Source organism: Pongo pygmaeus, chromosome 8 (genome assembly GCF_028885625.2).
Source record: "Pongo pygmaeus isolate AG05252 chromosome 8, NHGRI_mPonPyg2-v2.0_pri, whole genome shotgun sequence".
Taxonomy (NCBI): domain Eukaryota; kingdom Metazoa; phylum Chordata; class Mammalia; order Primates; family Hominidae; genus Pongo; species Pongo pygmaeus.
Window position 1 is genome coordinate 124,091,352 of NC_072381.2, and position 25,367 is coordinate 124,116,718.

The following is a 25,367-nucleotide window of genomic DNA, read 5'->3' on the forward strand; positions in this document are numbered from 1 at the left end:
AATCACCTATGTCAAATTTGATAGCTATAAAGAAATGATAAATATAATACAAGGATATATACATAAAATGTACATAAATTAATTTGAAATAAATTTAAAATGATTTTAGGAAAACTGTTTAAAATTTAAAAGATTTTCTAGTTAATCTCCCCTTTTAAGGAAAAAGAAATGGGAATTTGGGGGTGGTAACTTGAGAAAGGAAAGAGTACTGAGCATTTAGCAAGTGCTAGGTACTTCACATATATTTAATTATCACAAGCTTTATCATCTACCTTTTTAACAAGTGAGGAAACTGAGGCCAAAATAAAAACTCATCACTGAATAATTCATCTGAAGTCACAGAGCTAGCTAGAGGTGGAAGAAGTTTGAGAACTTGTGTTTCACTCTAAATTCTGTACTCTTCTTCACCATACCAACACCGAAATGCTTGCTTATACACAACAGTCATCCCACAGATATCAATAAGCCATACAGTTTAAACACTAGAATAGATAACTTCTAATCCTAAAATCTAGACAGGTTAAGTGTCTTGCTAAGAGTCACACACCTTTTGATACCTGAATTGGGACCAGAACCAAGCTCCTCTGCCCTTTCAAGTATTCCTCAGTGCTACACACTTGCTCAGGAGACTCTCTCCTTTATTAATTTGAAAAGCAATGCATAAAACTGAAAATACTCTTGGCTTCAAAAAATTTCAAACTACAATGGTTTGATCTAAAAGGCAGAACTGCCTAACAAAATTAACTAAAACGTTTAGAACACTGTGCAAACTGAACTATAAATCTGCTGCTGCAAAAGTCAACACACTATATTTTCCCAGGAAATTTTCTACCATTAATTAACCCGATGCTACACATTTATTGTTACATTTGCTCAGAATCACCAACATACGACGTAAATACCTTGATTAACAAATAGATCCTAGTAGTTTACTTTCAGCCAAAAATAAAAGCCACCTTATTTTATAAGCAAATATGTATAAAAATGATTATACCATGGAGCCAATAGAAAACTAGTTTTATTCCCAGTAAGAAGTCACTGTCTTCATTCATGAAACATACTAATAATGAATAATACGGGCAATCAAGAACTGATTCTTTATTAACAGACAGTATTCATTTCACATTTTTGTGGTGTTTTTAAGACATGGCTCCAAATTCTTCTGACAAGCCTTTTTTTTTTTTTTTGAGACGGAGTCTCGCTCTGTAGCCAGGCTGGAGCGCAGTGGCGATCTCAGCTCACTGCAACCTCTGACTCCTGGGTTCAAGCAATTCTCCTGCCTCAGCCTCCCAAGTAGCTGGGATTACAGGCGCATGCCACCACACCCGGCTAATTTTTGTATTTTTAGTAGAGACGGGGTTTCACCATGTTGACCAGGCTGGTCTTGATCTCCTGACCTCAAGTGATCTGCCTGCCTCGGCCTCCCAAAATGCTGGGATTACAGGTGTGAGCCATCGTGCCCAGCCGACATGCCTTTTATCAAGAGGTGGGATACATTCCTCTCTCCTGGAATTTGGGCTCTGTGACCCTCGCCCAACAGAATACAGCAAAAGTGGCACTGTGCCAGTTTCTGAGCCGAGGACCTAAGATACCAGCAGTTTCCATTTCCTGTATCTTGAGATACTCACTCATGAAGGAAACACAGAGGAACCAAAAGCTGGCACCAACTTACCAGCCATGTGAATGAGTCACACTGAAAGCCCCAGCCCCCAGCTGAGCCACATCAGACAATGCTGAGCAGAGCAGAGATAAGCTACCCCACCCCAAGCCCTCCCAAACTGCAGAGCAAAATAAAAGACTGCTGTTTTAAGCCACTGTATTCTTGGATGATTTGTTATACACCAATAATAAACGGAACACTGGCTTTCCAGATCTATCTGAAGCCACGGGAAGGAAATTACTGATCAGATTGTAGAAAGTTACAGAAATTGAATGTAGTTATTTGTTTTGCTGCAGTAAAGGGGTAAGTAATATAAAAATGTGTAAGTAGAAATGGCATTAATAGCTGTGCTATTCTGGTTTAAACTTTAACCTTTCCTTGTCTCCGTTTCTCCATCTATAAAATGGAGGTAATGACTATACCTATCTTATAGGGTTAGGAGAATTAAATATTTGTAAAATATAGGTCCTACCACATACAAGCAGTGCATGTGTGTTTAAAAACCTTTTGATGATCACCCACATAATACAGTTAAACATTGTCCCTTGTTGTTCTGAAGCCCAAACCAATGAGGCCAGTCATCACTTCTCTAAATACAATGCCTAACAACTGCTCAATAAGTATCTGATAAACTCAGTTTTTTCCAATTTACCAAAGCTTAAGGACCTTTTCTGTTTACTTGGAAATAAAAAACATATATCCACCTTTAAGTGTAATTTTTATTGAAAACCGTACAACATGATTATGATTATGTTTTCTCTCACCAGCTCTGGACTACTATATTCTCTCTTGAATATTCTCTTTGCATACGTCCAATAAAATTAGTTTACAAATTACTGGCAAATATAAAAATATATTTACACACTAGACCGGCTTTTTCTACCAAATGGCAGCATTTCTCTACAGAATTTTACCAAGATTTCAAAATGCTCTATCTTGTCATGAAAGCAAAAAGACAATGTCAGTATCAGGAAATACTTAAGTGGTTATAATATCTGGAATACCTCATGAAACAATTTTTTTTTTTTTTTTTTGAGACGGAGTCTTGCTCTGTCGCCCAGGCTGGAGTGCAGTGACGCAATCTCGGCTCACTGCAAGCTCCGCATCCCGGGTTCACGCCATTCTCCTGCCTCAGCCTCCCAAGTAGCTGGGACTACAGGCGCCCGCCACCACGCCCAGCTAATTTTTTTTTGTATTTTCAGTAGAGACGGGGTTTCACTGTGTTAGCCAGGATGGTCTCGATCTCCTGACCTCGTGATCCGCCGGCCTCAGTCTCCCAAAGTGCTGGGATTACAGACATGAGCCACTGCGCCCAGCCAAGACAATGTTTAAAGATGTTTATAAACATCTCCCAGCCTTACAAAAAAAAATGGGAACATAATAATGAAACGTATATTATCTTCAACTACACTATTCTTTGAAAAAAAAACCCTGCCCTTCTAAACTAGCCCCATGCTTGATAATTCCTTCACTTAATTTAACATCAAAAATGAAAAAAAAAAAGTTTATGGTCAAGCTTCGAACAATTCTTTTGTAAATTCTGGTAAAAGTTCATTGTGGTGGACGCTAATTATGGCTCAAAGGAAAGCAAAAATACATACTGCCAACCCAAATATGTGCCACATTCGAAAAAAATGACTTGATGTGTCACATAAGATATGAGCTTTAAAAGGACGCTGAGGACACTGAGACATTAGGTTACAGGGACTTCCTAACTCCACCTGGAGAAGTATATTCTTTCAGGAAAGGTAGAATGAGATGCTACCTACTGCGAGGGTGAAGAGGACTCAAGAATGGGAAGAGGAGAGGCCAGGTGCGGTGGCTCACGCCTGTTAATCTCAGCACTTTGGGAGGCCGAGGCGGGTGGATCACAAGGTCAAAAGATTGAGACCATCCTGGCTAACATGGTGAAACCCCGTCTCTATTAAAAATAAAAAAAATTAGCCGGGCATGGCTGCGGGCGCCTGTAGTCCCAGCTACTCGGGAGGCTGAGGCAGGAGAATGGCGTGAACCTGGCGAGCTTGTAGTGAGCCAAGATCGCACCACTGCACTCCAGTCTGGGTGACAGAGCGAGACTCCATCTCAAAAAAAAAAAGAAAAAAAAAATGCATGGTAAGAGGAGAAACGAACTGAGCTTAATGTTCTTAATAATCTACACAGGCACATGAAATATTTTACAAATCCTAATTCACAGGAGAGAAAACTCAGGGCCACAAGAGGCAAAGAAGTTTGCCTAAAATAGAGAATAAATGACAGAACCAGACTAGAGAAGAGTTTCTGCACTAGAGTAAAAATCAGAGGATTCTGTACTACCATTTCAAAGAAATAACACTGTATTCCTTCTAGAGTTACTGGTAGTAAAGTTGGAAGTGAACTTCCTAATAATACTTTCCCTATTGTCAGGAAAAAGGGGCGGGGGGTGGGGGGGTGGCAACAAGGTCTCAGGGCAGACACAAGGGCACTGTCCAATGACCTGGTCAAGGTGCTCACAGCTCAACGGGTGACCTTCAAGTCCCATTTTTAATTCCGCAGTGTCTCAGGTAGGCTTCAACACTTCCTGCTATCTGGTTCAGAAGATGTTAACATGGGGGTTTACATGACAATGCTCTCAGACCAAAAAAAAAAAGAAAAAGGAAAGATCATTGCTAGTGTTATCTCACCCCTATAAGCTGAATTACTTACGCATTAGGCTGTAAATGTGCTTTTCTGCAACATGTTCCGTAAACAGCTTTATAAGGTCATCTTTTAAGTCTCTGTTAAGCTTGGTTTCGATGTAAAACTTATTCTGAAAAATAAAATAAAATCTTTTTTGTGTATTAATTGGGGAAATGATTAGTCTAATGAACTGGAACACTAAATATTTTAGAAATAATGCATAAAGGCATCAATTAAAGGAGAAAAACTCAACATCCAACAACAAACGCCATGCAACTATTAGTTACTTGTCTTTCTGGCACGGGGTTGAAAGCATAAAAAAAAGTTTTGAACCATACATCTCCAAAAGAACAATGGCAGATATCCAACATTAACTAGACAGGGATGTACAAACACTGTAGAACCACACTGTGTGGAACACCCTTTAAAAATACATCACCAAAAGACAACATGGAGAAACACTAATGAAAAGTATCCCATTTATCAATGATCTGGGTTGAAAGCAGGCTGTGGACATGTACTGGCTGACTCCCCAGCACACACTCAATTTCACTGATTAAGTCATTCAGCTTCTAGCATTCCCTGGGGACCACCTTTGGTTCAGAAGCAGACACTCAAGGCAGCCCAAGCAGACTTAGAGAAATTGTGGCGTGAGGGAAAAATCTCCCGCAGTCATCTTATTACCATGAGGGGAATGTCAGGCCTCTGAGCCCAAGCCTGCACGTATACATCCAGATGGCCTGACGCAACTGAAGAATCACAAAAGAAGTGAAAATGGCCGGTTTCTGCCTTAACTGAAGACATTATCTTGTGAAATTCCTTCTCCTGGACAATGAGTCTCAGAAGCTCCCTGCGGAGCTCCTGGTCCGAGCACCTTGTGACCCCTGCCCACCACAGAACAACCCCTTTGACTGTAATTTTCCACTATCTACACAAATCCTATAAAACTGCCCCAGCTCATCTCCCTTTGCTGACTCTTTTCGGAGTCAGCCCACCTGCACCCAGGTGATTAAAAAGCTTTATTGCTCACACAAAAGCCTATTGGTGGTCTCTTCACAAAGACGCCCGTGACAGGGAACAGGATAAAACAGATGTCACGGACAGCAGAGAGACCAAAAATCAAGTCCTTAGTAATACTATTGAACCACAGATTCAACCAACCCTGGACACAGCTTTATTTCTGGAGTTTTATTATAAGAGATAATACTCTTCATTATTTACTTAAATCACTTTAAATCATGTTTTCTGTTTCTTGCAGCTGAAATCCTGACTAGAATTACTGGCAAGTCAAAGTTTTTTTTTTTCTTTTTTTTTTTTTGAGACAGAGTTTTGTTCTTGTTGCCCAGGCTGGAGTGCAATGGCGCGATCTCCGCTCACTGCAACCTCTGCTTCCCGGGTTCAAGTGATTCTCCTGTCTCAGCCTCCCGAGCTTGGATTACAGGCATATGCCACCACACCCAGCTAATTTTTGTATTTTTAGTAGAGATGGGGTTTCATGATATTGGTTAGGCTGATCTCAAACTCCTGACCTCAGGTGATCCGCCAGCCTCTGCCTCCCAAAGTGCTGGGATTACAGGCGTGAGCCACCACACCCGGCAAAAAAAGTTTTTTCATATTTAAGTGTTAATGCAGAAGAGTAGAAAACACATAGAGGAATGTTAAGTTGCTGATTCTCTCTTAATTTAATTTAAAAAAATTTTTTTGGAGATAGGGTTTCACTCAATTGTCCAGGCTGGTCTCAAACACCTGGCCTCCCACTTCAGCCACCTGAGTAGCTGGGATCACAGATGTGAGCCACTATGCCCAGCCATTGAATTCTTAACACACGTTTTCTCTCTTTAAAAAAATATATAAAAATAAGATGCACATGGTTAAAAAATAGAAAACATACAAAAGAGTATGCAATAAAAAGAAGTCTCTCAATGCAGACCTTCTGACCCATTCCCAAAAGGTCCCATTCTACACTGGGAAAACTTCTGTATATTCTTTCTAGGATGTTCCTTGCATATACGTGGATATGCTTTTTTCCCCCTAAAAAAAAAATACTAGTGTGAAAATATTAAACACTGCTTTTTCATTTGATGTTGCATCTTGGAAGATTTTTCTCTAAAAAAACACAGTTGTGTTACTTTTAATTGCGTATTTTTCTGTCTTCTATAAATTATTTAAATAATAGTCCCTACTGATAATACGAATGTTCCTCAATGTTCTGCTATTTTTAAAACCTGTGTAATTCTTCTATATATTTATACGTATTTATGAGTTTATTTGTATAATAAATTCCTAGAGGTACAATTCTTGAGTCATATTAAACTCTTAACAATAATGCTAAATAGTCTTCCAAAGAGGCTTTACCAATTTATATTTCCATGAAAAGTGTGAGGAGCTTGTTTCTTTATAGATTCACCAGAAGTGAATATTGATCAAACCTTTCCAATTTCACTAACTAAAGTAAGTTAGCGAAAAAAAAGTTATTTTATTTCTTAAATTGTGATATTGGGTATATTTTCATGTTTATAATCTTTTTTTTCTGTGAACTATCTGTTCATATGCTTTGTCCATTTTTCAACAGAAATTTAGGGTTATCTTTTTCCAATTCATGAAAGCTGATTATCAAGGAAAGCAAACTTTTGTCTTACATTTTTCAAATTTTGCATTTTTTTCCCACTTACTTTTGGCTTATGATATTTTACTATACAAAGGTTTCCAAATTTTGTATTGTCATAGTCTAATATTTTCTTTCATGACTTCTAGGTTTGGGTCTCATTTAGAAAGGCCTTTTTTCATTCAACACTATGCATGATTTCTTCGATAATAGTTCTCTAACATTTCATTTTTAAAAATGTATTCCATTTAGAATTTTTTATAAAGAATAAGGTAGGCTGGGAGCGGTGGCTCACGCCTGTAATCCCAGCACTTTGGAAGGCCAAGGCAGGCTTATCACGAGGTCAGGAGATCGAGATCATCCTGGCTAACACGGTGAAACCGTCTCTACTAAAAATACAAAACTTAGCCGGGCGTGGTGGCGGGTGCCTGTAGTCCCAGCTACTCGGGAGGCTGAGGCAGGAGAATGGCGTGAACCTGGGAGGTAGGGCTTGCAGTGAGTTGAGATGGGGCCACTGCATTCCAGCCTGGGTGACAGAGCAAGACTCTGTCTCAAAATATAAAAAATAAAAAATAAGGTAGTGGCTAGGTGGTCATGCCTGTTTAGGCTCATGCCTGTAATTCCAGCACTTCAGGAGGCCAAGGTGGATGGATGTTAGAGACCAGCCTGGATAACATACCAAGATCCCATTTCTACAGGGAAAAAAAAAAAAATTCCTAACATTAGGTATGGAAAAATCTACTCCTTCCTTACTGATCTGAAATGTCACCTTTCTACTAAACTTCTACATTTACTTCAGCTTATTTCTGGGCTCTGTTCCCTTGATCTGTCTATCCCTGCCACCAATGACAATCATTATTAATTACCATAGCCTTCTCATTCATTTAGTATCAGGTAGTGATAGAGACAGGAGGCAGTCAAATGCCTAGGCAGACACGGGTGGTTCTACAGTGAAAGCCCACCTCCAGGCCGAAGACAGTTTAAAGCCTGAAAGCCAAGCTACAAGTTAAATCCTTGGGCGGGACTGAGAACTTGTCTTCCTGTTTGGCACACTTCCCTCTGATCGACCCCGACCCTTCACCTATTTTACATATATCTACCCTTTCCTAATTGGTTTCCTACACTGTTGTGGCCACCTTTGAGTGGTGTCCTCGCTTTAACCTTTTTTGCATATTCACAAACCAATCAGCATGCACTCCCCATTCTGAGTCCATAAAAGGCCTCAGACCCAGCCAGCCACAAGGCGGGGGTGGGGGGACCACCCCCACAACCCCTCTCCGCTGAAAGCTGTTTCATTGCTCAATAAAATTCTTCTCCACCCTCCTCGCCCTCCAATATTCAGTACATCCTCATTCTTCTTGGGCATAGTACAAGAGCTTGGGAACTGCCAAATGCGGCTACAAGCTATAACACAGGTGAGCTGGGGCACATCAGCGTGGCTGAGCAAGGCCCGGGTGGGGCATTGCCAGCCAGGGGTCCCCAGATTGCAAAGTGACCAAGAAGAAAAAATCCTACATCAGTAGGGCCTCATACGTGAATTCTGACAGTTGAAATTCAGAGTAAGTCTTAAGTTCATTCTTATTTATCTTTTATAAGTTTTACTGGTTATTATTTTTTTCCTACATAAATTTTATCAGAAGAGATTAAGTTAGCTGTCTTCCACATTTCATTTCTAAGTATTTTCCCTTTTAAATTAATAAAAATTTCAAGCTATTTTCACAACTGGAATTTTTAAATCAAAATTTAGAGCAGAAGTTGATTTGGCAGTATACCTTAAAGTCTTTGAAATAAATTAGCCATCTCTTTGAGACTCTGTAGTTTATATTCAAGAATAAAAAATAATATAACTGTTTAACTCCCAAAATAAATTTTTCTGCATTTATACTGCTTTTCTCTCCTGGTATATTGTCCTATTGACATTTAAGACCTGAATGCACAGCATTTTAATGTACCCTTTCTACTCTTTGTAAGTAACTAGAAACCATTAAAAATAAATAGTATGAAAACTTCACAAGTACTTAGAAACTCAAGTTAGTCCACCTCTTTTCAACATTGTCTCAGGTACAGTAATGTTAAATTCCAAAATTGTAAGCAAAAATAAATGTCTTTATTTGACCTCTGTAACTTTCAACAAGACCTTAGTTACAATTTATTTTCTAGTTTAATGACAATTTCTTAATATTCATATAGACAGACTTCTAACAAAGACACTAATTTTGACAAATGTTTTAAAAAATTTGTTTCTGTGATATCAAAAGAAACTTTGCTTATTATGGCACTAGTAGGTTAACATTTCAAACTATTTTCTTTAATATACTTTTCCAACAAAGCAGTACCAAACTTCAAAGAATTTCTATCTTCTGGACAATAAAAACTATTTACATATCAAAACTACAAAGCAAATTCAAGCTCCTAATCTATAAGAAAAGCTGTAGTTAAGCTTTACAATCTAAGATCCCTTATTTGAATCCTGCCAGCTGAAAGAGTAAGTTTGAAGTTCATTTATTCTTAATTGACACAGACTTCTTAAACCCCAGGATCCTACCATAAAGTTTAAGAAAGCAACAATGGCAATACAGAAAAGTGTGAATCACCTTCCTGTCTTATCTATTTTTGTTATAATAAACTAGCCATTTACCTTTTGATTCAAAATTATGATAAATTAGACTTTTGTTTTTATTACTAATGCACCTAGCCAACATGCTTAACTGGTAAATGCCATTAAAATGGCAGACATGCAAGTCAAGAAACCTATTCACCCACCCTTAACTCCTTTATCCACAAATAGGCCCTGTCTTTCAGCTCTGCTTCCATACCTGGTCTCTACTGAAAACTTTAAAACAGCAAGAATAAGGAGTCTGCTAGCACGGAAATAAAATGTTTACTCTATCAGTACAGGACATTTAGTTAACACACACTCCTGATCAATAGCCCATGATAGGATTTCACCAAAACGATACAACATAGCTACCTCCCAGGCTTACACTCTTCCCAATAAGTTAATTCTGCTATCCTAGATGCACTTATTCCTAATGTCATCAACAATATTTTTCCTTAGTTTCATGATTCATAAAGGAGTTTTGGCACTTAAACCAAAAGAAAAGCCTTTTTATACATTTCTTTCTTGGTAAAAGGCAAAAACCAGTTTCATTGGCATATTAACTAGAAAACTCGTACCATTAAAATTGTTGTTAGTAACCAAGAAATAAGTGTAAATGAAAATCATGAAGTACTACATGGTCTTTTGGAAAGTGCCTTCTGAATTAGAGATGGGGTAGTTTTGTTTTGTTTTTGTTAAGTGCATTTTATGGAGAATAAGTAACATTCTTAAGATTGCTATCCACATACAGCAAGCTACATGCTACAGAAGGTAGGATCAACCTGAACATCTCATTCACTAGTCTAATAAAGAAGAATGGGGATCACGGTTTCTAAGGGCTCCTCCATTCAACAGGAGCACTAACATTAAGATTCTATGACTCTCAATATTTAAAACAGGGAGGAAGCTGATCAACGAAGTCACAGTCTACAGATTATACTCATAGCATAACTCTCCAAATAAAACAGATCATCAGAATGGCAGCAATGTTTTACTGTTCTATTTTTTATGGAATGACTTACCTGGCATTTTACTGTTTGAGGACAAGTAATCTTATATGTCTTTATATTTCTAGAACCAAACAGTGCCTTCCACATAGCAGAAATAAAATAAGTACTCATGTGGGTGATTGCTAATCTTAATGCCTACTTGTCTATTCAGCAATTGTTAACAGAATTTCAAAGCAGAAAAGGGGGAAATAATTAAAGTTCTTCTATGTCAACAACGATCACACATTTCACACATTCCTCAAATAATTTAATTTCCATTTCTAACACAAACGTAGTAAAAGAAAAACAGAACATGCTTAACTCTCTGCATCTATTTGTGCTCTGAACAATACACCTAGGTATTTGAGAAGGAGGAAGGAGGTCTAACTTACCATATATATGAAAAGAGGCACAATGCTCTGCAATGCTCCCATATATTGTCCAAGAGCTATATTAAATCTTTCAATATAGAGATCTGGAGGGCTGGCCTGTGAGAAAGAACAGAAGTGTGATCAATCTGGGAAACCAGGGAAAGACCTTCCACCACAATTTGAAACACAAATAGAAGGAATTCAAAATTCATACTGAGATTCACAATAAAAAAAAAAAAAAAGGAAAACACGTACACTCTGAAGGTAAGACTTCTAACTCTGTTCCAAAATCTGCTATGTAAAACTGAGGTTTAGCCATCTTTAGAAGCTGTGTAACCTCAACACGTTAATTAAAAGGCTTCTTCTTTACTGCATAAAAAGGCGCACTCAGGCTGGGCGTGATGGCTAACACCTATAATCCCAGCATTTTGGGAGGCCAAGGTGTGCGGATCACTTGAGGTCAGGAGGAGTTCAAGACCAGCCTAGTCAACATGGTGAAACCCCATCTCTACTAAAAATACAAAAATTAGCCAGGTGGGGTGGCAGGTGCCTGTAATCCTAGCCACTTGGGAAACTCAGGCAGGAGAATCACTTGAACCTGGAGGCAGAGGTTGCAGTGAGCCGAGATCACACCACTGTACTCCAGCCTGGGTGACAGAGCGAAACTTTGTCTCAAAAAAAAAAAAAAGATGCACTCAACGATAAATGATTTTTAAAAATTACTGAATTACATGGATATTCTATATAGAACCAAACTATATTTGAACCTGGAATGAGTTGGGAGGATATTCAACTAAGTGGTATAGGCTTAATGTACTATTAGAATGGCTAATGAAATTTATAATTACCTTAAGCACAAAAATATTCTGATTTCTATGCTAACTTGGTTGTAAACCACTTCTGTAGCTAATTATAAATATTAGTTAGAAAGCATGGACACAAATGACCCATATACACCTTCAGCTCTGTAGAGTAGTAAAATACAATACATTCCTCTATTAACTCACTCTTACATAATACCAAATCATAAAACCATCAAAAAAAAACACTTACAACTTTTTTATATGTTATAGACTGAATATAGACTGTGTTCCTCGAAAATTCCTATGTTGAAGCCCTAAACTCCTAGTACTGCCATACTAGGAATAAGGAAGCAATTAAGGCTACATGAAGTCACGATGGCAGAGCCCTGATCCTATAGGATTAGTGTCCCTAGATGAAGAAACACCAGAATGCTCAGGTTCTCGCTCCTCCCGCAGGGCTCAGAAAAAAGGCCATGTGAGGACTGCAGTGAGAAGACAGCCATTTACAAGCCAGGAAGAGGGCCCTCACACGGAGCCGAATAGGAAGCACCTTTGTCTTGGACTTCCTAGCCTCCGGAACCATGAGAAACAAATTTCTTTGTTTAAGTCATCCAGTCTATAGTACAGCTGACCCTTGAAAAACCAGAGAGTTAGGGGAGCCAACACCCAAAACACAGTAAAAAATCTGTGTATAACTTTTCACGTCCCCCCAAATTTAACTACCAATATCGCCTACTGTTGACCAGAAGTCTCACTGATAACATAAACCATCAATTAACACATATTTTGTATATTATATGTATCATTTATACTGTATTCTTACAATAAAGTAAGCTGGAGAATAAATATTAAAATCATCAAGAAGAAAAAATATATCTATTCATTAAGTGGAAGTACATCATCATAAAGATTTTCATCCTTATCTCCAACAATGGGAAAAGGGTTGGCCTTGCTGTGTCAGGGGTGGGAGAAAATCCGTGGATAAGTGGACCCACGCAGGTCAAACCCGTGTTGTTCAAGGGTCAACTGTATTTTGTTGTGGCAGCCCAGTCGAAGACACTGTGTTTTAGAGAAGTGCATCCATGCATGATTTCATTCTATTCTCTAAATCTAAATTAATTAGGTCCCATTTTAACACTAAAGAAACACCTAAATGGCCAGTAATTTGTCTAAGATTAGACCGTTAGCCAAATGATAGATCCAGGTCTTCCAATTAAAAATTCATTTCTGGGTCAGAGTGTTGGGGGATGAGCATGGTACAAAACACAATGCAAACAAAACTGATTCTACACAATAACTAACTTGTGGCAGCCCCACAGCTTATCAATCACATCTTACACATAAAGTCTTGCTTTCAAATAAGGATATTAAGAAATGCCATATGGAAGGATTCCTAAATATTAAATTTTAAAACATGAAATTATAAGACCACTTCAGCTAAGCTTTTTCAGAAATGTCCAAATATTTTGATACTATTTTCAAATAAGATTCAACTCATATTTCAGTTCTACTTAGAAGCTTATATATGTGTAAAGAATTGTCTTTACTTCTTCTAATTCATCTTCCATTACTGAGTACTTACAGGTCTGGTGCACGCTAGGTGCTTTTATTTACATTTCTTTTTTTTAATTATTATTATTTTTTTTGTACATTTTGAGACAGGTCTTGCTCTGTCTTCCAGGCTGGAGTGCAGTACCATGATTACAGCTCACTGCGGCCTCCACCTCCCAGGCTCAATTGATCGATCCTCCCAACTCAGCCACCTCCCGACTAGCTGGGACTACAGGTACGCAGCACTAGGCCTGCCTAATTTGTTTGGGATTTTTTTTTTTTTTTTGGTAGAGATGGGGTCTTGCTATATTGCCCAGACTGGTCTTAAATTCCTGGGCTCAAGCAACCCTCCTGCCTCAGCCTCCCAAAGGGCTGGGATTATAGGTGTGAGCCACCACACCCAGCCCATTTCTTTTTCTTAGTCCTTCTAACTGCCTATAAATTGAATGTTATTTCCATTTTACAGATGAGGTGATTGGGGCTCAGAAATCGTCACCTGTCTACAATTCTACAGTGAATAAACCCAAGACATACAACTCAAAGCATGATCAATCCAAGGCCTTCTACATCTACTTACACTCTCTTTTGGCACCCTGAAACCTTTTTACAAACTTCTCAATGTAGGGCACAACTGTCTACCTCTGGTTGCACAGCAAAGAACAGGACTGACAAAGGAATACTAGCACTCCCCAAAAGACATAAGGCCTCCCTGACTGTTCTTTCTACCTGACCATCTCTCTCTGTACCCACTAAGCTGGCTAACTTCTCCTAGTCATTCCTTCAAAAATATCTGAACTACATGGCCCTTCAGTGGGGCCCCACTGCACTCACTTCCCTCACTGGGTAGTCTCTGCCACTATCTTCAAGCTCCTGGAGGGCAATATTTATGTCTTATCTGTGTATCTCCAGTGCTGACCACAGTGCCTAGAACACAGTAGATAAAGAATGCATTGTTTTGCAAGGAAAGGGTCTTGTTTAAATCTAAACTTTGACTCTAAATCTAATTTAGCATTATTTAAATCTAAATTCCTACTTAACAAGGCTGTATGACATTAGGAAATTCATTTTGCCCTCTGAATTTCAATTTCCATATATCCAAAATAGGAAAAATACTAGCTGTGGTACTTCTAAGACATGAAGGAAATCAAAGAAAATAGTGTGTGTTTTGAAAACGTCAAGTATTACACATGTATATGCAACTAGTAAGTAAACTCCTTTCTGAATTAACTACCCATTTGTCTAATGCTTCAAAAAAAATCCAACATTTTTGTTTTTGAGATGGAGTCTTACTCTGTCACCCAGGCTGGAGTGCAATGGCATCATCTCGGCTCACTGCAACCTCCATCTCCCAGGTTCAAAGGATTGCTCTGTCTCAGCCTCCTGAGTAGCTGGGATTACAGGTGTGGGCAACCACACCCAGCTAATTTTTTTGTATTTTTAGGAGAGACAGGGTTTCGCCATGTTGGCCAGGCTGGTCTAGAACTCCTGACCTCAAGTGATCCACCCACTTTGGCCTCCCAAAGTGCTGGGATTACAGCTGTGAGCCACCGCACCTGGCCTAATAACATTTTTAAAAGCATTCTTTGTTAACTAAAGAACTTAGGGAAAATGGTTCCATGTTATAGGCAAACTTTTAACTATAACTAATGAACAGAATCATATGTAACATCTTTTTCTAAACTGCTTCGAAGAACTCTAAAAATGGTTTTTCGGCATTCAAAGAAATAAATTTTAGAAGTATTACGTGAAAAAAAAATCTTAAAAGCTGTTGCATTAAAATAATGTTCTCTTTTTACAAAAGATCACTTTATCCAAAAGTTAAAAGTATAAACATTGATCAAAAAGTACATTTACAGCAGACAGAATAAATAAAATTGAATTCCTTGTTCAAGAACTCCCAGTCTCAAAGACTATGAGTATTAAAAAGTGCTTTCTATACTGAATCAAATGTCAGAACACAGCTTTTTCTACAGAGTAAAAAAGTACATTTCATGTAGCCCTTATTCAAAACCTTTTAAATGACAGGACTATAAATTTTAGCAGTCTTCTAAAATAAACCTAAACTCCTTCCTAGGAACCTAGAAATAAATGTCATTTAAAAAAAAAAAAACCTAATCAAATTGTTTCTCCTTAAAATTTAAGTTCAATACACTCTAGGCCCCATTGGGGAAACTGTTACCTATTTGATTTACCTTATTTCAACATGACAGTATTTGGCTTGGACATTCAAGTTTTTTACCCCTAAACAAGCAAGCTTTGCTTTTTCCCCAAAGAAAACAAGAAAAAAACTGCCAGAAAAATAATAACCATTGTTACAGGATCTTTGGGGTGTTGTTTTTCTGGCCAGAAACACCTGTGGCCAGCGGCACCTTTACCTGAGTTTTGCTCAGGCCCACTGGGCTCATTTTGCCCACTCGACCTGGCAGGCTGCGCTCGGCTCAACGCTACTGGCCTAGATCTCACACCTGCCAAGGGCAAGTCAGGTGTGGAATGGCAAGGGGTGTGTGAGCGAGCATGGGGTCCGGGCACTGCACACAGTCAGACATGCCGGCTGCTGCAGCAGGGCAGGCAGCTCCAGGTGCTGGCACAGGTGTCGGCTCTCCAAGAGGCTGTGGTCGGACCAGGCACACCACAAGCAGCTTCCACAGATGGCACTGGGAAATATGGTGGTGCCTGGAAGCTGGAAACTCCAAGAACCAAAGGGCCCCAAAGAGGGAGTCACAGCCCTGGCTCAGGGAGCTCCCAGGTCGGGGCTTCCCGAAGGGCCACAGCTCTTCTTTCCTTCTCTTCGCCCGCAATGTGGCGAGCAAGTGGCATGTCTCAGCTCTGTTTGTGTTACAACTCTTTTAGCCTCGCCATTCAGTGGGTCCTGAGTTCTTGTCCTGTGACCAGAAGAAAGGTACGCAGACAAGTGGAGGAGCAAGACGAAGAGGAGCTTCATTGAGCACAGAACAGCTCAGAGGAAACCTACAGGGAGCAGCTCCTTTCCACAGCCAAGGTGTCCGGACAAGTGTTCAGCTCCTAGCAGAAAGGGTAGCTCCTCTCTGCAGCTGGTCGTCCCACTGTTTGCACAGCTCTCAGCAGAAAACAGGCCCTAAAGTGAGTGGCTCCTCTCTGCAGCTGGTCATCTCAACAACTGTTCAGCTCTGGGTAAGCCCAGGGCTTTTATGAGCCCAGAGGGGAGGAAGTACGTGCCCACTGGTCCATAGCCAGCCATAGGCAAGCCTGGAAAAGGCACCACAAGTTCCCACTCCAGTCTGTAGGACCGGCAGCCTGGCCCCTAGCCTTCAGGCCCTCCTTAGCTTGAAGGTGGAGGCCTCACTGGGGACCCGCCCTCTTCCACCCAGGAACCTGTCTGCCTCCTGCTGCCATTCATGGTGCCCAGGCTGTAGGTGCCAAAGGGCACCTGCAGGCCAGCGCCAAGCTGCCCTCAGCACCCCTCGGCTTCCTTTCTGTGCTTGTTGGTGTCCAAAGTCTGGAGGGGGCCGAGGCAGCAGAGGGCTAGTGTGTTAGCACTGCCCTGAGCGTGTGCACAGCTGGCCAGGCTGTGACAGCACCTGGGCTCGCCCCCAACTTTGCTCCAAGATCAGAGTGGGTGCCAACAGCTTGGAAAAGCCAGGCAGTAGGAACAGACACTTCTGAGCCTTCAAGGGCAGGGGGTCCTTCCTGGGCCCCCAAGAATGCGGGGATGCCTGAGTCCACAGCTCCAGTGGATTGGGTGGCTGCAGCAGCACCCAGTGTGCTCCCTCCCCAACTCAGAAGAGGCTCCTGCCGGCTCCATGGAGCATGCAGCCCCACCCGTGATGCCTCCCTGCTACAGCAGCGTGATGGCAGTAGCCACACCAGATGGGCTGCCACTGCCGTCACCATTACTCCAAACTTGCTCCAATTTTTCTTAACAGATCTAGATTCCCTGAGTTTTGTAATATAGCTGTGTGACAACATTTTTTAAATAATGAGTAATGCATTCGTCTGGTTTAAAATTCAAATGAGTTCAAATGGGTTTAGAGTAAGTTTTCCTTTCATTCCTTCCTCCCTGAACCAACCAATATTTTTTATATCCTTCCAGAAGAACTTTATGCCTATACTAGAAAATAAATGTCCCATTTATAGCTCTTTATACACAAATGCTAAGGTATAATCACACACATCTGCACTTTCCCTAACAATGTATCTTGTAGTCAGTTTTATTCCAGTGGTTCTCGCTAACATTTTGGTCTCTGGAAACCTTCACATTCCTAAAAACAACTCAAGATTCCAAAAAGCTTTTTGTTTATATGCAGGTTGTATCTATGAGTATTTACCATAATAAAAATTAAAACTAGGTTCTAAAAATACTTATTAATTCATTCTAAAATGACAATAACAAACTCATCACCATCTTATTTTTATGAAAAATAACTATTTACCAAAACAAAATTTAGTAAGAGGAGTATCACTGTTTTTACATTTTTGCAAGTCTCTTTAGAGCCTAGCTTAATAGAAGACAGCTGGATTCTCATATCTGCTTCTGCAATGAAATCAGTTGTGATGTGTTATTTTCTGAAAGGATCAATGAATTTTTTGTACTCTATTCCATTAAAAACCACTGGTCTATCTTCTACTTTGAATGGATCTTTTCCATATACATTTTATTACATCACATATTGGTCATTTGGAAAATACTGATTCTCTGAGTTATGTAGAGCTTCCCAATGTTGATTTCATTAGACAATATCAAAAAAATACATCTCTGATGAGACAGTATCAACACCTATCTCATCAGAAATCTTTTTAAGTATTGGGAAGCTATCAAGGTCACAGTGGTAGATACAAATTTTCCAAAATTTTAATTTTCACTTCAAAGCTGAAGTTTCATTATTGGCAATAAATACTGTCAGTCATTTTCCTTGAAGTGACAATCTTAGTTCACTAATTTCTGAGAAAATGTCTGTCAAATACCAAAGTCTAACCACAGTTTGTCAGTCATTTTTTCAAGTGAAAATAGTGTTCTATGCGGAAAAGCAGGGTTAGTTCAATTCATACAACCACATAAGCACCTTTTCTCAAAACCGCCACTGTACTCTGGTATGCAGTATCCCATTTCTTTACATAAAATATTTTTTAAAGTATAAAGTCACAATTTAATAAAATTAATAATTTTCTCTGTTTCATCTGGGACATTCTTAATGAAAATGGCTTCCTCACCCCGCAAGCACATGGAAACGAAGATTCATGCTAAGGCACCAGCGTCTAACCATCATTACTTATAGACCCGCCCTGAAAGGCTTTTGGATACCCTCTGAAGTCCTCAAAACACACACACTTTAAGAATATCTATTTCTGTAAGATGCTTGAATGTACTATTTATTTAATCAGATGTCATATTGATAGCTTCGTGCTAATCCTTTGTTACCAGACTGTTGCACTGAGTAACTTCATACAGATGTTATAGACAATAATTTCAAAACAACTTTTAAATTAAAAAAGGTAGAACTAAATAATAGTCTTATGCATAATTATATAAAAAATAATTTCAGTTGTCCAGTTTAAATAGCGAAATCTGCGAAATATCACTAAAAATATATACATATACATACATGGTCCTAGTGTGAGAAATGCCTTACAGCAAGAAAGGAAAAGAGAGATTTGATATACATACCACACGTTCACAGAAGGGAAGGGGAAAGAAAGCTTGTCATCTTTAATTTTCAAAGCTAAACAAGGAAGGTTGATTGGTCAGTCACCCTAATTTGATGTATATTAATAATTTTAGAAGAGGATTATTTGTTCAAATAATTTTACTAGTCAACAGACTTAAATATACTATCATGTGGGTCAGTACTGCCCAAAGGAACTTTCTGTAGTGATGGGAATGCTCTATATCTGCACTGTCCAATGTGGTAACCAATGGCCACGTGTGGCTATTGAGCCTTGGAATGTGATTAATTAAACTAAGGAACCAAATATTTACCTCATTTTAATTGTAATGGTTACACATAACTAACTGGACAATGCAGATGTAAAATACAAACGAGTTCTACAATTTCATATTTATATCCCTCCTCCAACAATCCCCATCCTCGTCCCCATCCAACCAAAATGAAACACGAAAAAAATTAAGAATATGTGCTTTTATCTTCACAAAAGCATTCTGGTTGTCTTCAAATAAGTAAGTGACTTTTGCATGCTAGAATGAAGTAGACAGGAAGAAGGGATGGAAGAGAAGGACCTAATAAACATGACAAAACATGTATCTTTGTAAAAGTAATATATCTTCATTGAAATTTTTAAAAATTTAAAATGCAACTATAGAAAAATAACCACTACCGGCCGGGCGCAGTGGCTCACACCCTGTAATCCCAGCACTTTGGGAGGCCGAGGCAGGCGGATCACGAGGTCAGGAGGTCGAGACCATCCTAACACGGTGAAACCCCGTCTCTACTAAAAATATAAAAAATTAGCCGGGCGTGGTGGCAGGCGCCTGTAGTCCCAGCTACTCGGGAGACTGAGGCACGAGAATGGCATGAACCTGGGAGGTGGAGCTTGCAGTAAGCCGAGATCGCGCCACTGCACTCCAGCCTGGGCAACAGAGCGAGACTCCGTCTCAAAAAAAAAAAAAAGAAAAAAATAACCACTACCAACATTGGTAGAAAATTATTACCATTTTGGTATTTTTGTTCTTTTTTTTTTTTTCTCTGTGTGCGTGTGTCTGTTTCTAAACAAATATGGCTTATTTTGTAACCTGATTTTATCGCCCAGCTATAGATCATCACCATCTCTTCCAGGTCAAATTTCTTTCCATAACCTAATTTTAACAACCGTTTGGACACATCATTGTCTATATCATCAGTCCCTTGTCACTGGATACTTAGGCTATGCTTTGCTGTTTATGTTATCCAGGTCTGCACGGATACTTCTAATTCAGACTAGCACTCTAGCTGTGCAAATGTGTTGAGTGGCATCAGCAATAACACAACCTTATTCTTTTTTTTTTTTTTTTTGAGACACAGTCTCCCTCTGTCGCCCAGGTTGGAGTGCAGTGGCGCGATCTCGGCTCACTGCAAGCTCCACCTCCCAGGTTCACGCCATTCTCCTGCCTCAGCCTCCTGAGTAGCTGGGACTACAGGTGCCCGCCACCACGCCTGGCTAATTTTTGTATTTTTGGTAGAGACAGGGTTTCACCGTGTTAGCCAGGATGGTCTCGATCTCCTGACTTCGTGATCTATCCGCCTCGGCCTCCCAAAGTGCTGGGATTACAGGCGTGAACTACCGCGCCCGGCCCACAATCTTATTCTTAAACGTAAGCTATACTGCGCTCCCTGCTTAAGAGAGAGACTAGGTTCAGGAACAATGGTACATTTCCATAGGCCAGTGGACCTCAAAGAATGCTTCTCTCCTGAAGCATTAGGACTGAAGCATACCAGTCACCTGAAGCGACTGGTAATGACACAGATTCCTTTGCCACACTCCAAAGTCTTGATTCGGAAACTTTCCAGAGGTGTGTATTTCTAGTGAGAACTTCAGGGAAGTCTGTAAACAGCTGGCCCACCTGTTAAGCATTTAGGAACCCTACACCTTAAGCCTCTTCCAAGAAATGAGAGGAGCTCTACAGTAAGGAAGTCTGCAGGATTCAAGAGAAAACTGAGCAGTAATCACCCATGTAACACAGGCATTTACTGCAGGACAATTTAGCTGCAAACTGCACTGAAATCAGTAAAAATATGATGCACTAACATTTTAACATTAACATAGGTGAATTTTTCTCTTAAAAGTTAACGGCTTCTTGACTAGTATCAAATTCAGGGAGTATAAAGTTATCAAAATATAACTCAAGTTCCACCTCAGCTTAGAATGCGGAAAGCTGTGAAAGAACATCACTCCCACTCTTATGGTAAGGAAAAGCTGGTTAACCAAAATAATCATAATTTTTTGAGCTCATCAGACACCTAAGGTTTCTTTAACTTACATTTGCAATGTCCAACTAGGTGAGAAGAATTTCAGAGCGACAAGCTCCTCTAAAAAAAATAAAGGACACATGGACTATTTCTCTGTTGGTGATGGTAGTCATAAAAGCAGGTAAGCAAACAACAGAAACTGTAATGAATCATTAAAGGCCAAGTGTGAACTAACAGTGTAGAATCCCTCGGAGCTTCAACACAAGGGCAGTCAGTGCCAGCGCCTCCTCTCCAACTATTTTCCGTGGGTTTCCACTGGGTCATCAAGAGAAGGACTGGGGGCAGTGAAAGAAATCTGAGAGGCCATCCTCCATAGCAAGATGTGCCGGGCTTAGTAAGACCTGAGGATGAAGCAGGAATACCTAAAGAAGCCGATGAACACATCATGGGGTCCTCCATGACAAAAAAGGTGGGGATTAACTGCCAATGGAAGACATGAACAAAAACTGCCTGTGCCCCAGAACCTACCCAGATTCAAAGCAAAAGCCATTTGCTGAAAGGAAGGGGTAAGAAACCCTGCACCCTGGTGACCCTTCTTTGACCTTAGGCAAAAACTGTCTACCACTGGAAGACAGGCAGGTGATCCTCCCGCCCTCCTGACAAGCAAAGATCAGCAACCATTTTCAGGATGGTAGAAAATCCACTCACGCCCAGGTTTCCACACTATTATGAAGCAAAAATATACTGCTGCTGATGGAAGCACAGGAAACTTGCTTACTCCCAAAGTTCCCCAAAGATACAAGGTAAAATTTGGTTGCCACAGGGTGTGTGCGGGGCAGGACAGGGGAGGGGAGAGTGGGGGAGGGAACTCACCTGCACACCAGACCAGAGATCAGCAAACTAGAGGCTGTGGGCCAAATCTTGTCTACACCCTGTTTTGATTAAGTACAGTTGTTTTGGAACACAGCAATGCCCATTCTTTATGTAATCTGTGTGGCTGCTTTCACCTGCACCAGCAGAGTTGAGCACAGGAGCTAGACAAAGACCACACAGCCCGTGAAGATATTTACTTTTATTTTATTTATTATTATTATTTTTTTGAGACGGAGTCTCGCTCTGTCGCCCAGGCTGGAGTACAGTGGCGCGATCTCGGCTCACTGCAAGCTCCACCTCCCAGGTTCACGCCTTACTCCTGCCTCAGCCTCCCAAGTACCTGGGCCTATAGGCGCCCACCACCACGCCCGGCTAATTTTTTGTATTTTTAGTAGACACGGGTTTTCACCGTGTTAGCCAGGATGGTCTCGATCTCCTGACTTTGTGATCCACCTGCCTCAGCCTCCCAAAGTGCTGGGATTACAGGCGTGAGCCACTGCGCCCAGCCGAGGCATGCCCATTTCTAAGCAGAAACTGTTCTTTTTAAGCTAAACTGTTCTTTTTACATACAATGTCCAACACTCAATAAAAAACTAAGACCAAAAAAACAAAAACACAGCCCACTGTCAAGAATTATGTCAAGAATTAAACATTCAGCATGCACAGAGATGTCCCACATGAAGGAGCTATCATAGACACTTTAAAATAACTATGACTAATATATGCAATAGCCTACTAGAAAAGGCAGATAATATGCACAAAAAGATGGGAGAATTTCAGCAGAAAAATGGAAACTATTTTTAAAAGAGTCAAATGGAAATGTTAAAAATTCTCAAATAGTTTATTCCAAGTCCTTTAACATTTATTCCTACAATAAGTACAACGTTGGCATTTTTGTATCCCATACAAATGCACCTGGATACCATCTCAAGGATCCTTAATACTATTTTCTCAATCAAATTGGGAATTTCTTTTTCTAAAAATCTGCCTTTAGATGACTAACTATAGCAAAAACTACTAATGGGTAATATGCTTTTAGTCCAGCTTATTCCATGACGTTCCAGAGCAATACCATACTGCCACGGACAGATGTGTCAAGGCTCTAGAAACAACACCCATTACGCACTGGAAGCTGACAAAGACGCTTCATAAAAATGGAATTTCTCGGCCGGGCATGGTGGCTCACACCTGTAATCCCAGCACTTTGGGAAGCCAAGGCGGGCAGATCACCTGAGGTCAGGAGTTCAAGACCAGCCTGACCAACATGGAGAAATCCCGTCTCTACTAAAAATATAAAATTAGCCGGGTGTGGTGGCACATGCCTGTAATCCCAGCTACTCAGGGGGCCAAGGCAGGAGAATCGCTTGAATCCGGGAGGCGGAGGTTGCAGTGAGCTGAGATGGCACCATTGCACTCCAGCCTGGGCAACAAAAGCTAAACTCCGTCTCAAAAAAAAAAAAAAAGGAATTTCTTTCCAAATAGACAAATACATCTGACATTCCATTCCCATTCTTGCTGTGCAGATATTATTTCCATATTAGAATAATATCCAAAAAAATAGTGATATAGAAGGTAACTGATCTTCAGGAGCTATTTAAGAGCTATAACATACATATTAGAAACTTCTCATATAAACTGTAAGCATGGTTTTCAATTGAAAACTACAATAAAGTCAATTGAGTCTAAGATAGAAGATATTTCTCTTTTCACTTAGATCTTTTACTTCTTAAGCTACTATTATTATATGAAATTTTTTTCTTGATTTATTTCTAAAATAGGACTTCCTTCATTTTCCAAATACTATTTGGACTTAATAAACTGAGTTAAATCTGGCTTCTGTGTTCCTGGGTTCATTTAGCTTATCTACATGAAATAATCTGTAATCTAATACTAGCTTTTAAAGTAACTAGCTAGGTGCCACTGAGCAGCTATAAAAGGTTCAAGGATTACTAAATGGAGAAATATCCAAAGAAGCCAGATAGGCTAGGCTGACTTCTCACTTCCCCACATACTTTATCTCTATGTAACACAGCAAACACTAACTTACTTACACTACTTATACCTATTTGCTATTATTTTGGAAAGGAAACCTTTTTCCCTATCTTTTCTAACTTAAGTTACACAGTTTGGTCTCAAACAAAGTATATCTTAAAAAGAATACAATTCATAACTGTAATCTGTACACCATGCAAATGTACTCTGTACAAATGCAAATAGCTATTATTTATGTGATTTTACTCTCCTGCTCATTTCCCAAGTTCTGGATGATGTTTTACCTGGAACAAATACATGCCTCTGGTAATGTCAGTGGTAAAGCCAGCATATGTTTTTGTAATCAATTTATACCAAGTACTTTTTACTGGATCTCTATTTTTGGGCCTGGTATTATGTTAAGTCCTATGAAGGCACATGAAAATGCAAACAAAATCCTTTCTTTCAAAGGAAGATAGTAAACTTATTAGAATCACGGTCTGAATGAGAGCCTATTGAATGATCGAGGGTTAGGGTGTCTCCCCGGCAAATTCTTGGATTTGCCATGACAACTGCTTTAAGTTCTAGTAGAGAGGAAAAAAGCAGATCTCCATATAACTTAGAAACATTTTCAGTAGAACACACATATAAAGGGCTATTTACCAGTTGCAATGATATTTATTTTATTTGAAACCTATGAAGAAAGGATATCAAGCAATTTTCTTATTATCTAAAATCTTATTCACTTTAGCAAGGAATAAACAGAGTATTTGGAGGAGGAAAGTTTTCTTAGAATACACTTTGTAGTACAAGAGAATTAGAAATTAAAACCTTTAAAACGCATAAAAAATTTCAAATGACCATACACAAGATAACCAGTTGAGTTATGCTGCCACCCACTGGACAAAAAATAAACAGCAACGCAATCCTTGGTCTGATTTTAACCACCAAGGGACTAGCTCACTTTATTGGCAATCTGGCAGTAAAGATTTTATATGCAAATTGGAGTCTATAAATAGTGAATCAAAGTTAAGTACTGTTGGCTGATTACGGTTTAGTTTCTATTAATTTCCATTATTAATTTATTTGACAGTCAACTTATTTTGCTTAAAACCAAGATACAGTTAAACATCAATATTACTCTAATTTTATTAATATGGTTTAAATGTAATCAGTTAACTTCCTTTTAATTAAACTACTGTAAATTCAGCCTGATTTGAGATAAAATTGCAACATTTCCAGCACCTTTGTCTCTGTGGTGTCTCCTCAACAGGACCCTGAATGCAGGCTAGCAATACCGGCGCTCATCCTCCCACTTGAAATGTTACTGTCCTGGCCGAGGAACCAAATCTCTGTGTCAACACTGTTTACTGGGGCTAACGTACAGTGTGAGTTCCAAAGCACTGACAAAAG

General features: G+C 39.6%; 1 protein-coding gene across 1 annotated transcript in view; it reads right to left on the minus strand.

Annotated features, from left to right (window-relative positions):
* Positions 1 to 25,367, minus strand: part of CACUL1 (CDK2 associated cullin domain 1) — a 79,435-nt gene that overhangs the window by 17,887 nt on the left and 36,181 nt on the right. The window contains exons 4-5 of the mRNA XM_054437112.2: positions 10,901 to 10,996; positions 4,343 to 4,445 (exon numbers count right to left, since the gene is read on the minus strand). Coding sequence (XP_054293087.1) covers positions 4,343 to 4,445; positions 10,901 to 10,996 — 199 coding nt within the window. The remainder of the gene's footprint in view (positions 1 to 4,342; positions 4,446 to 10,900; positions 10,997 to 25,367) is intronic.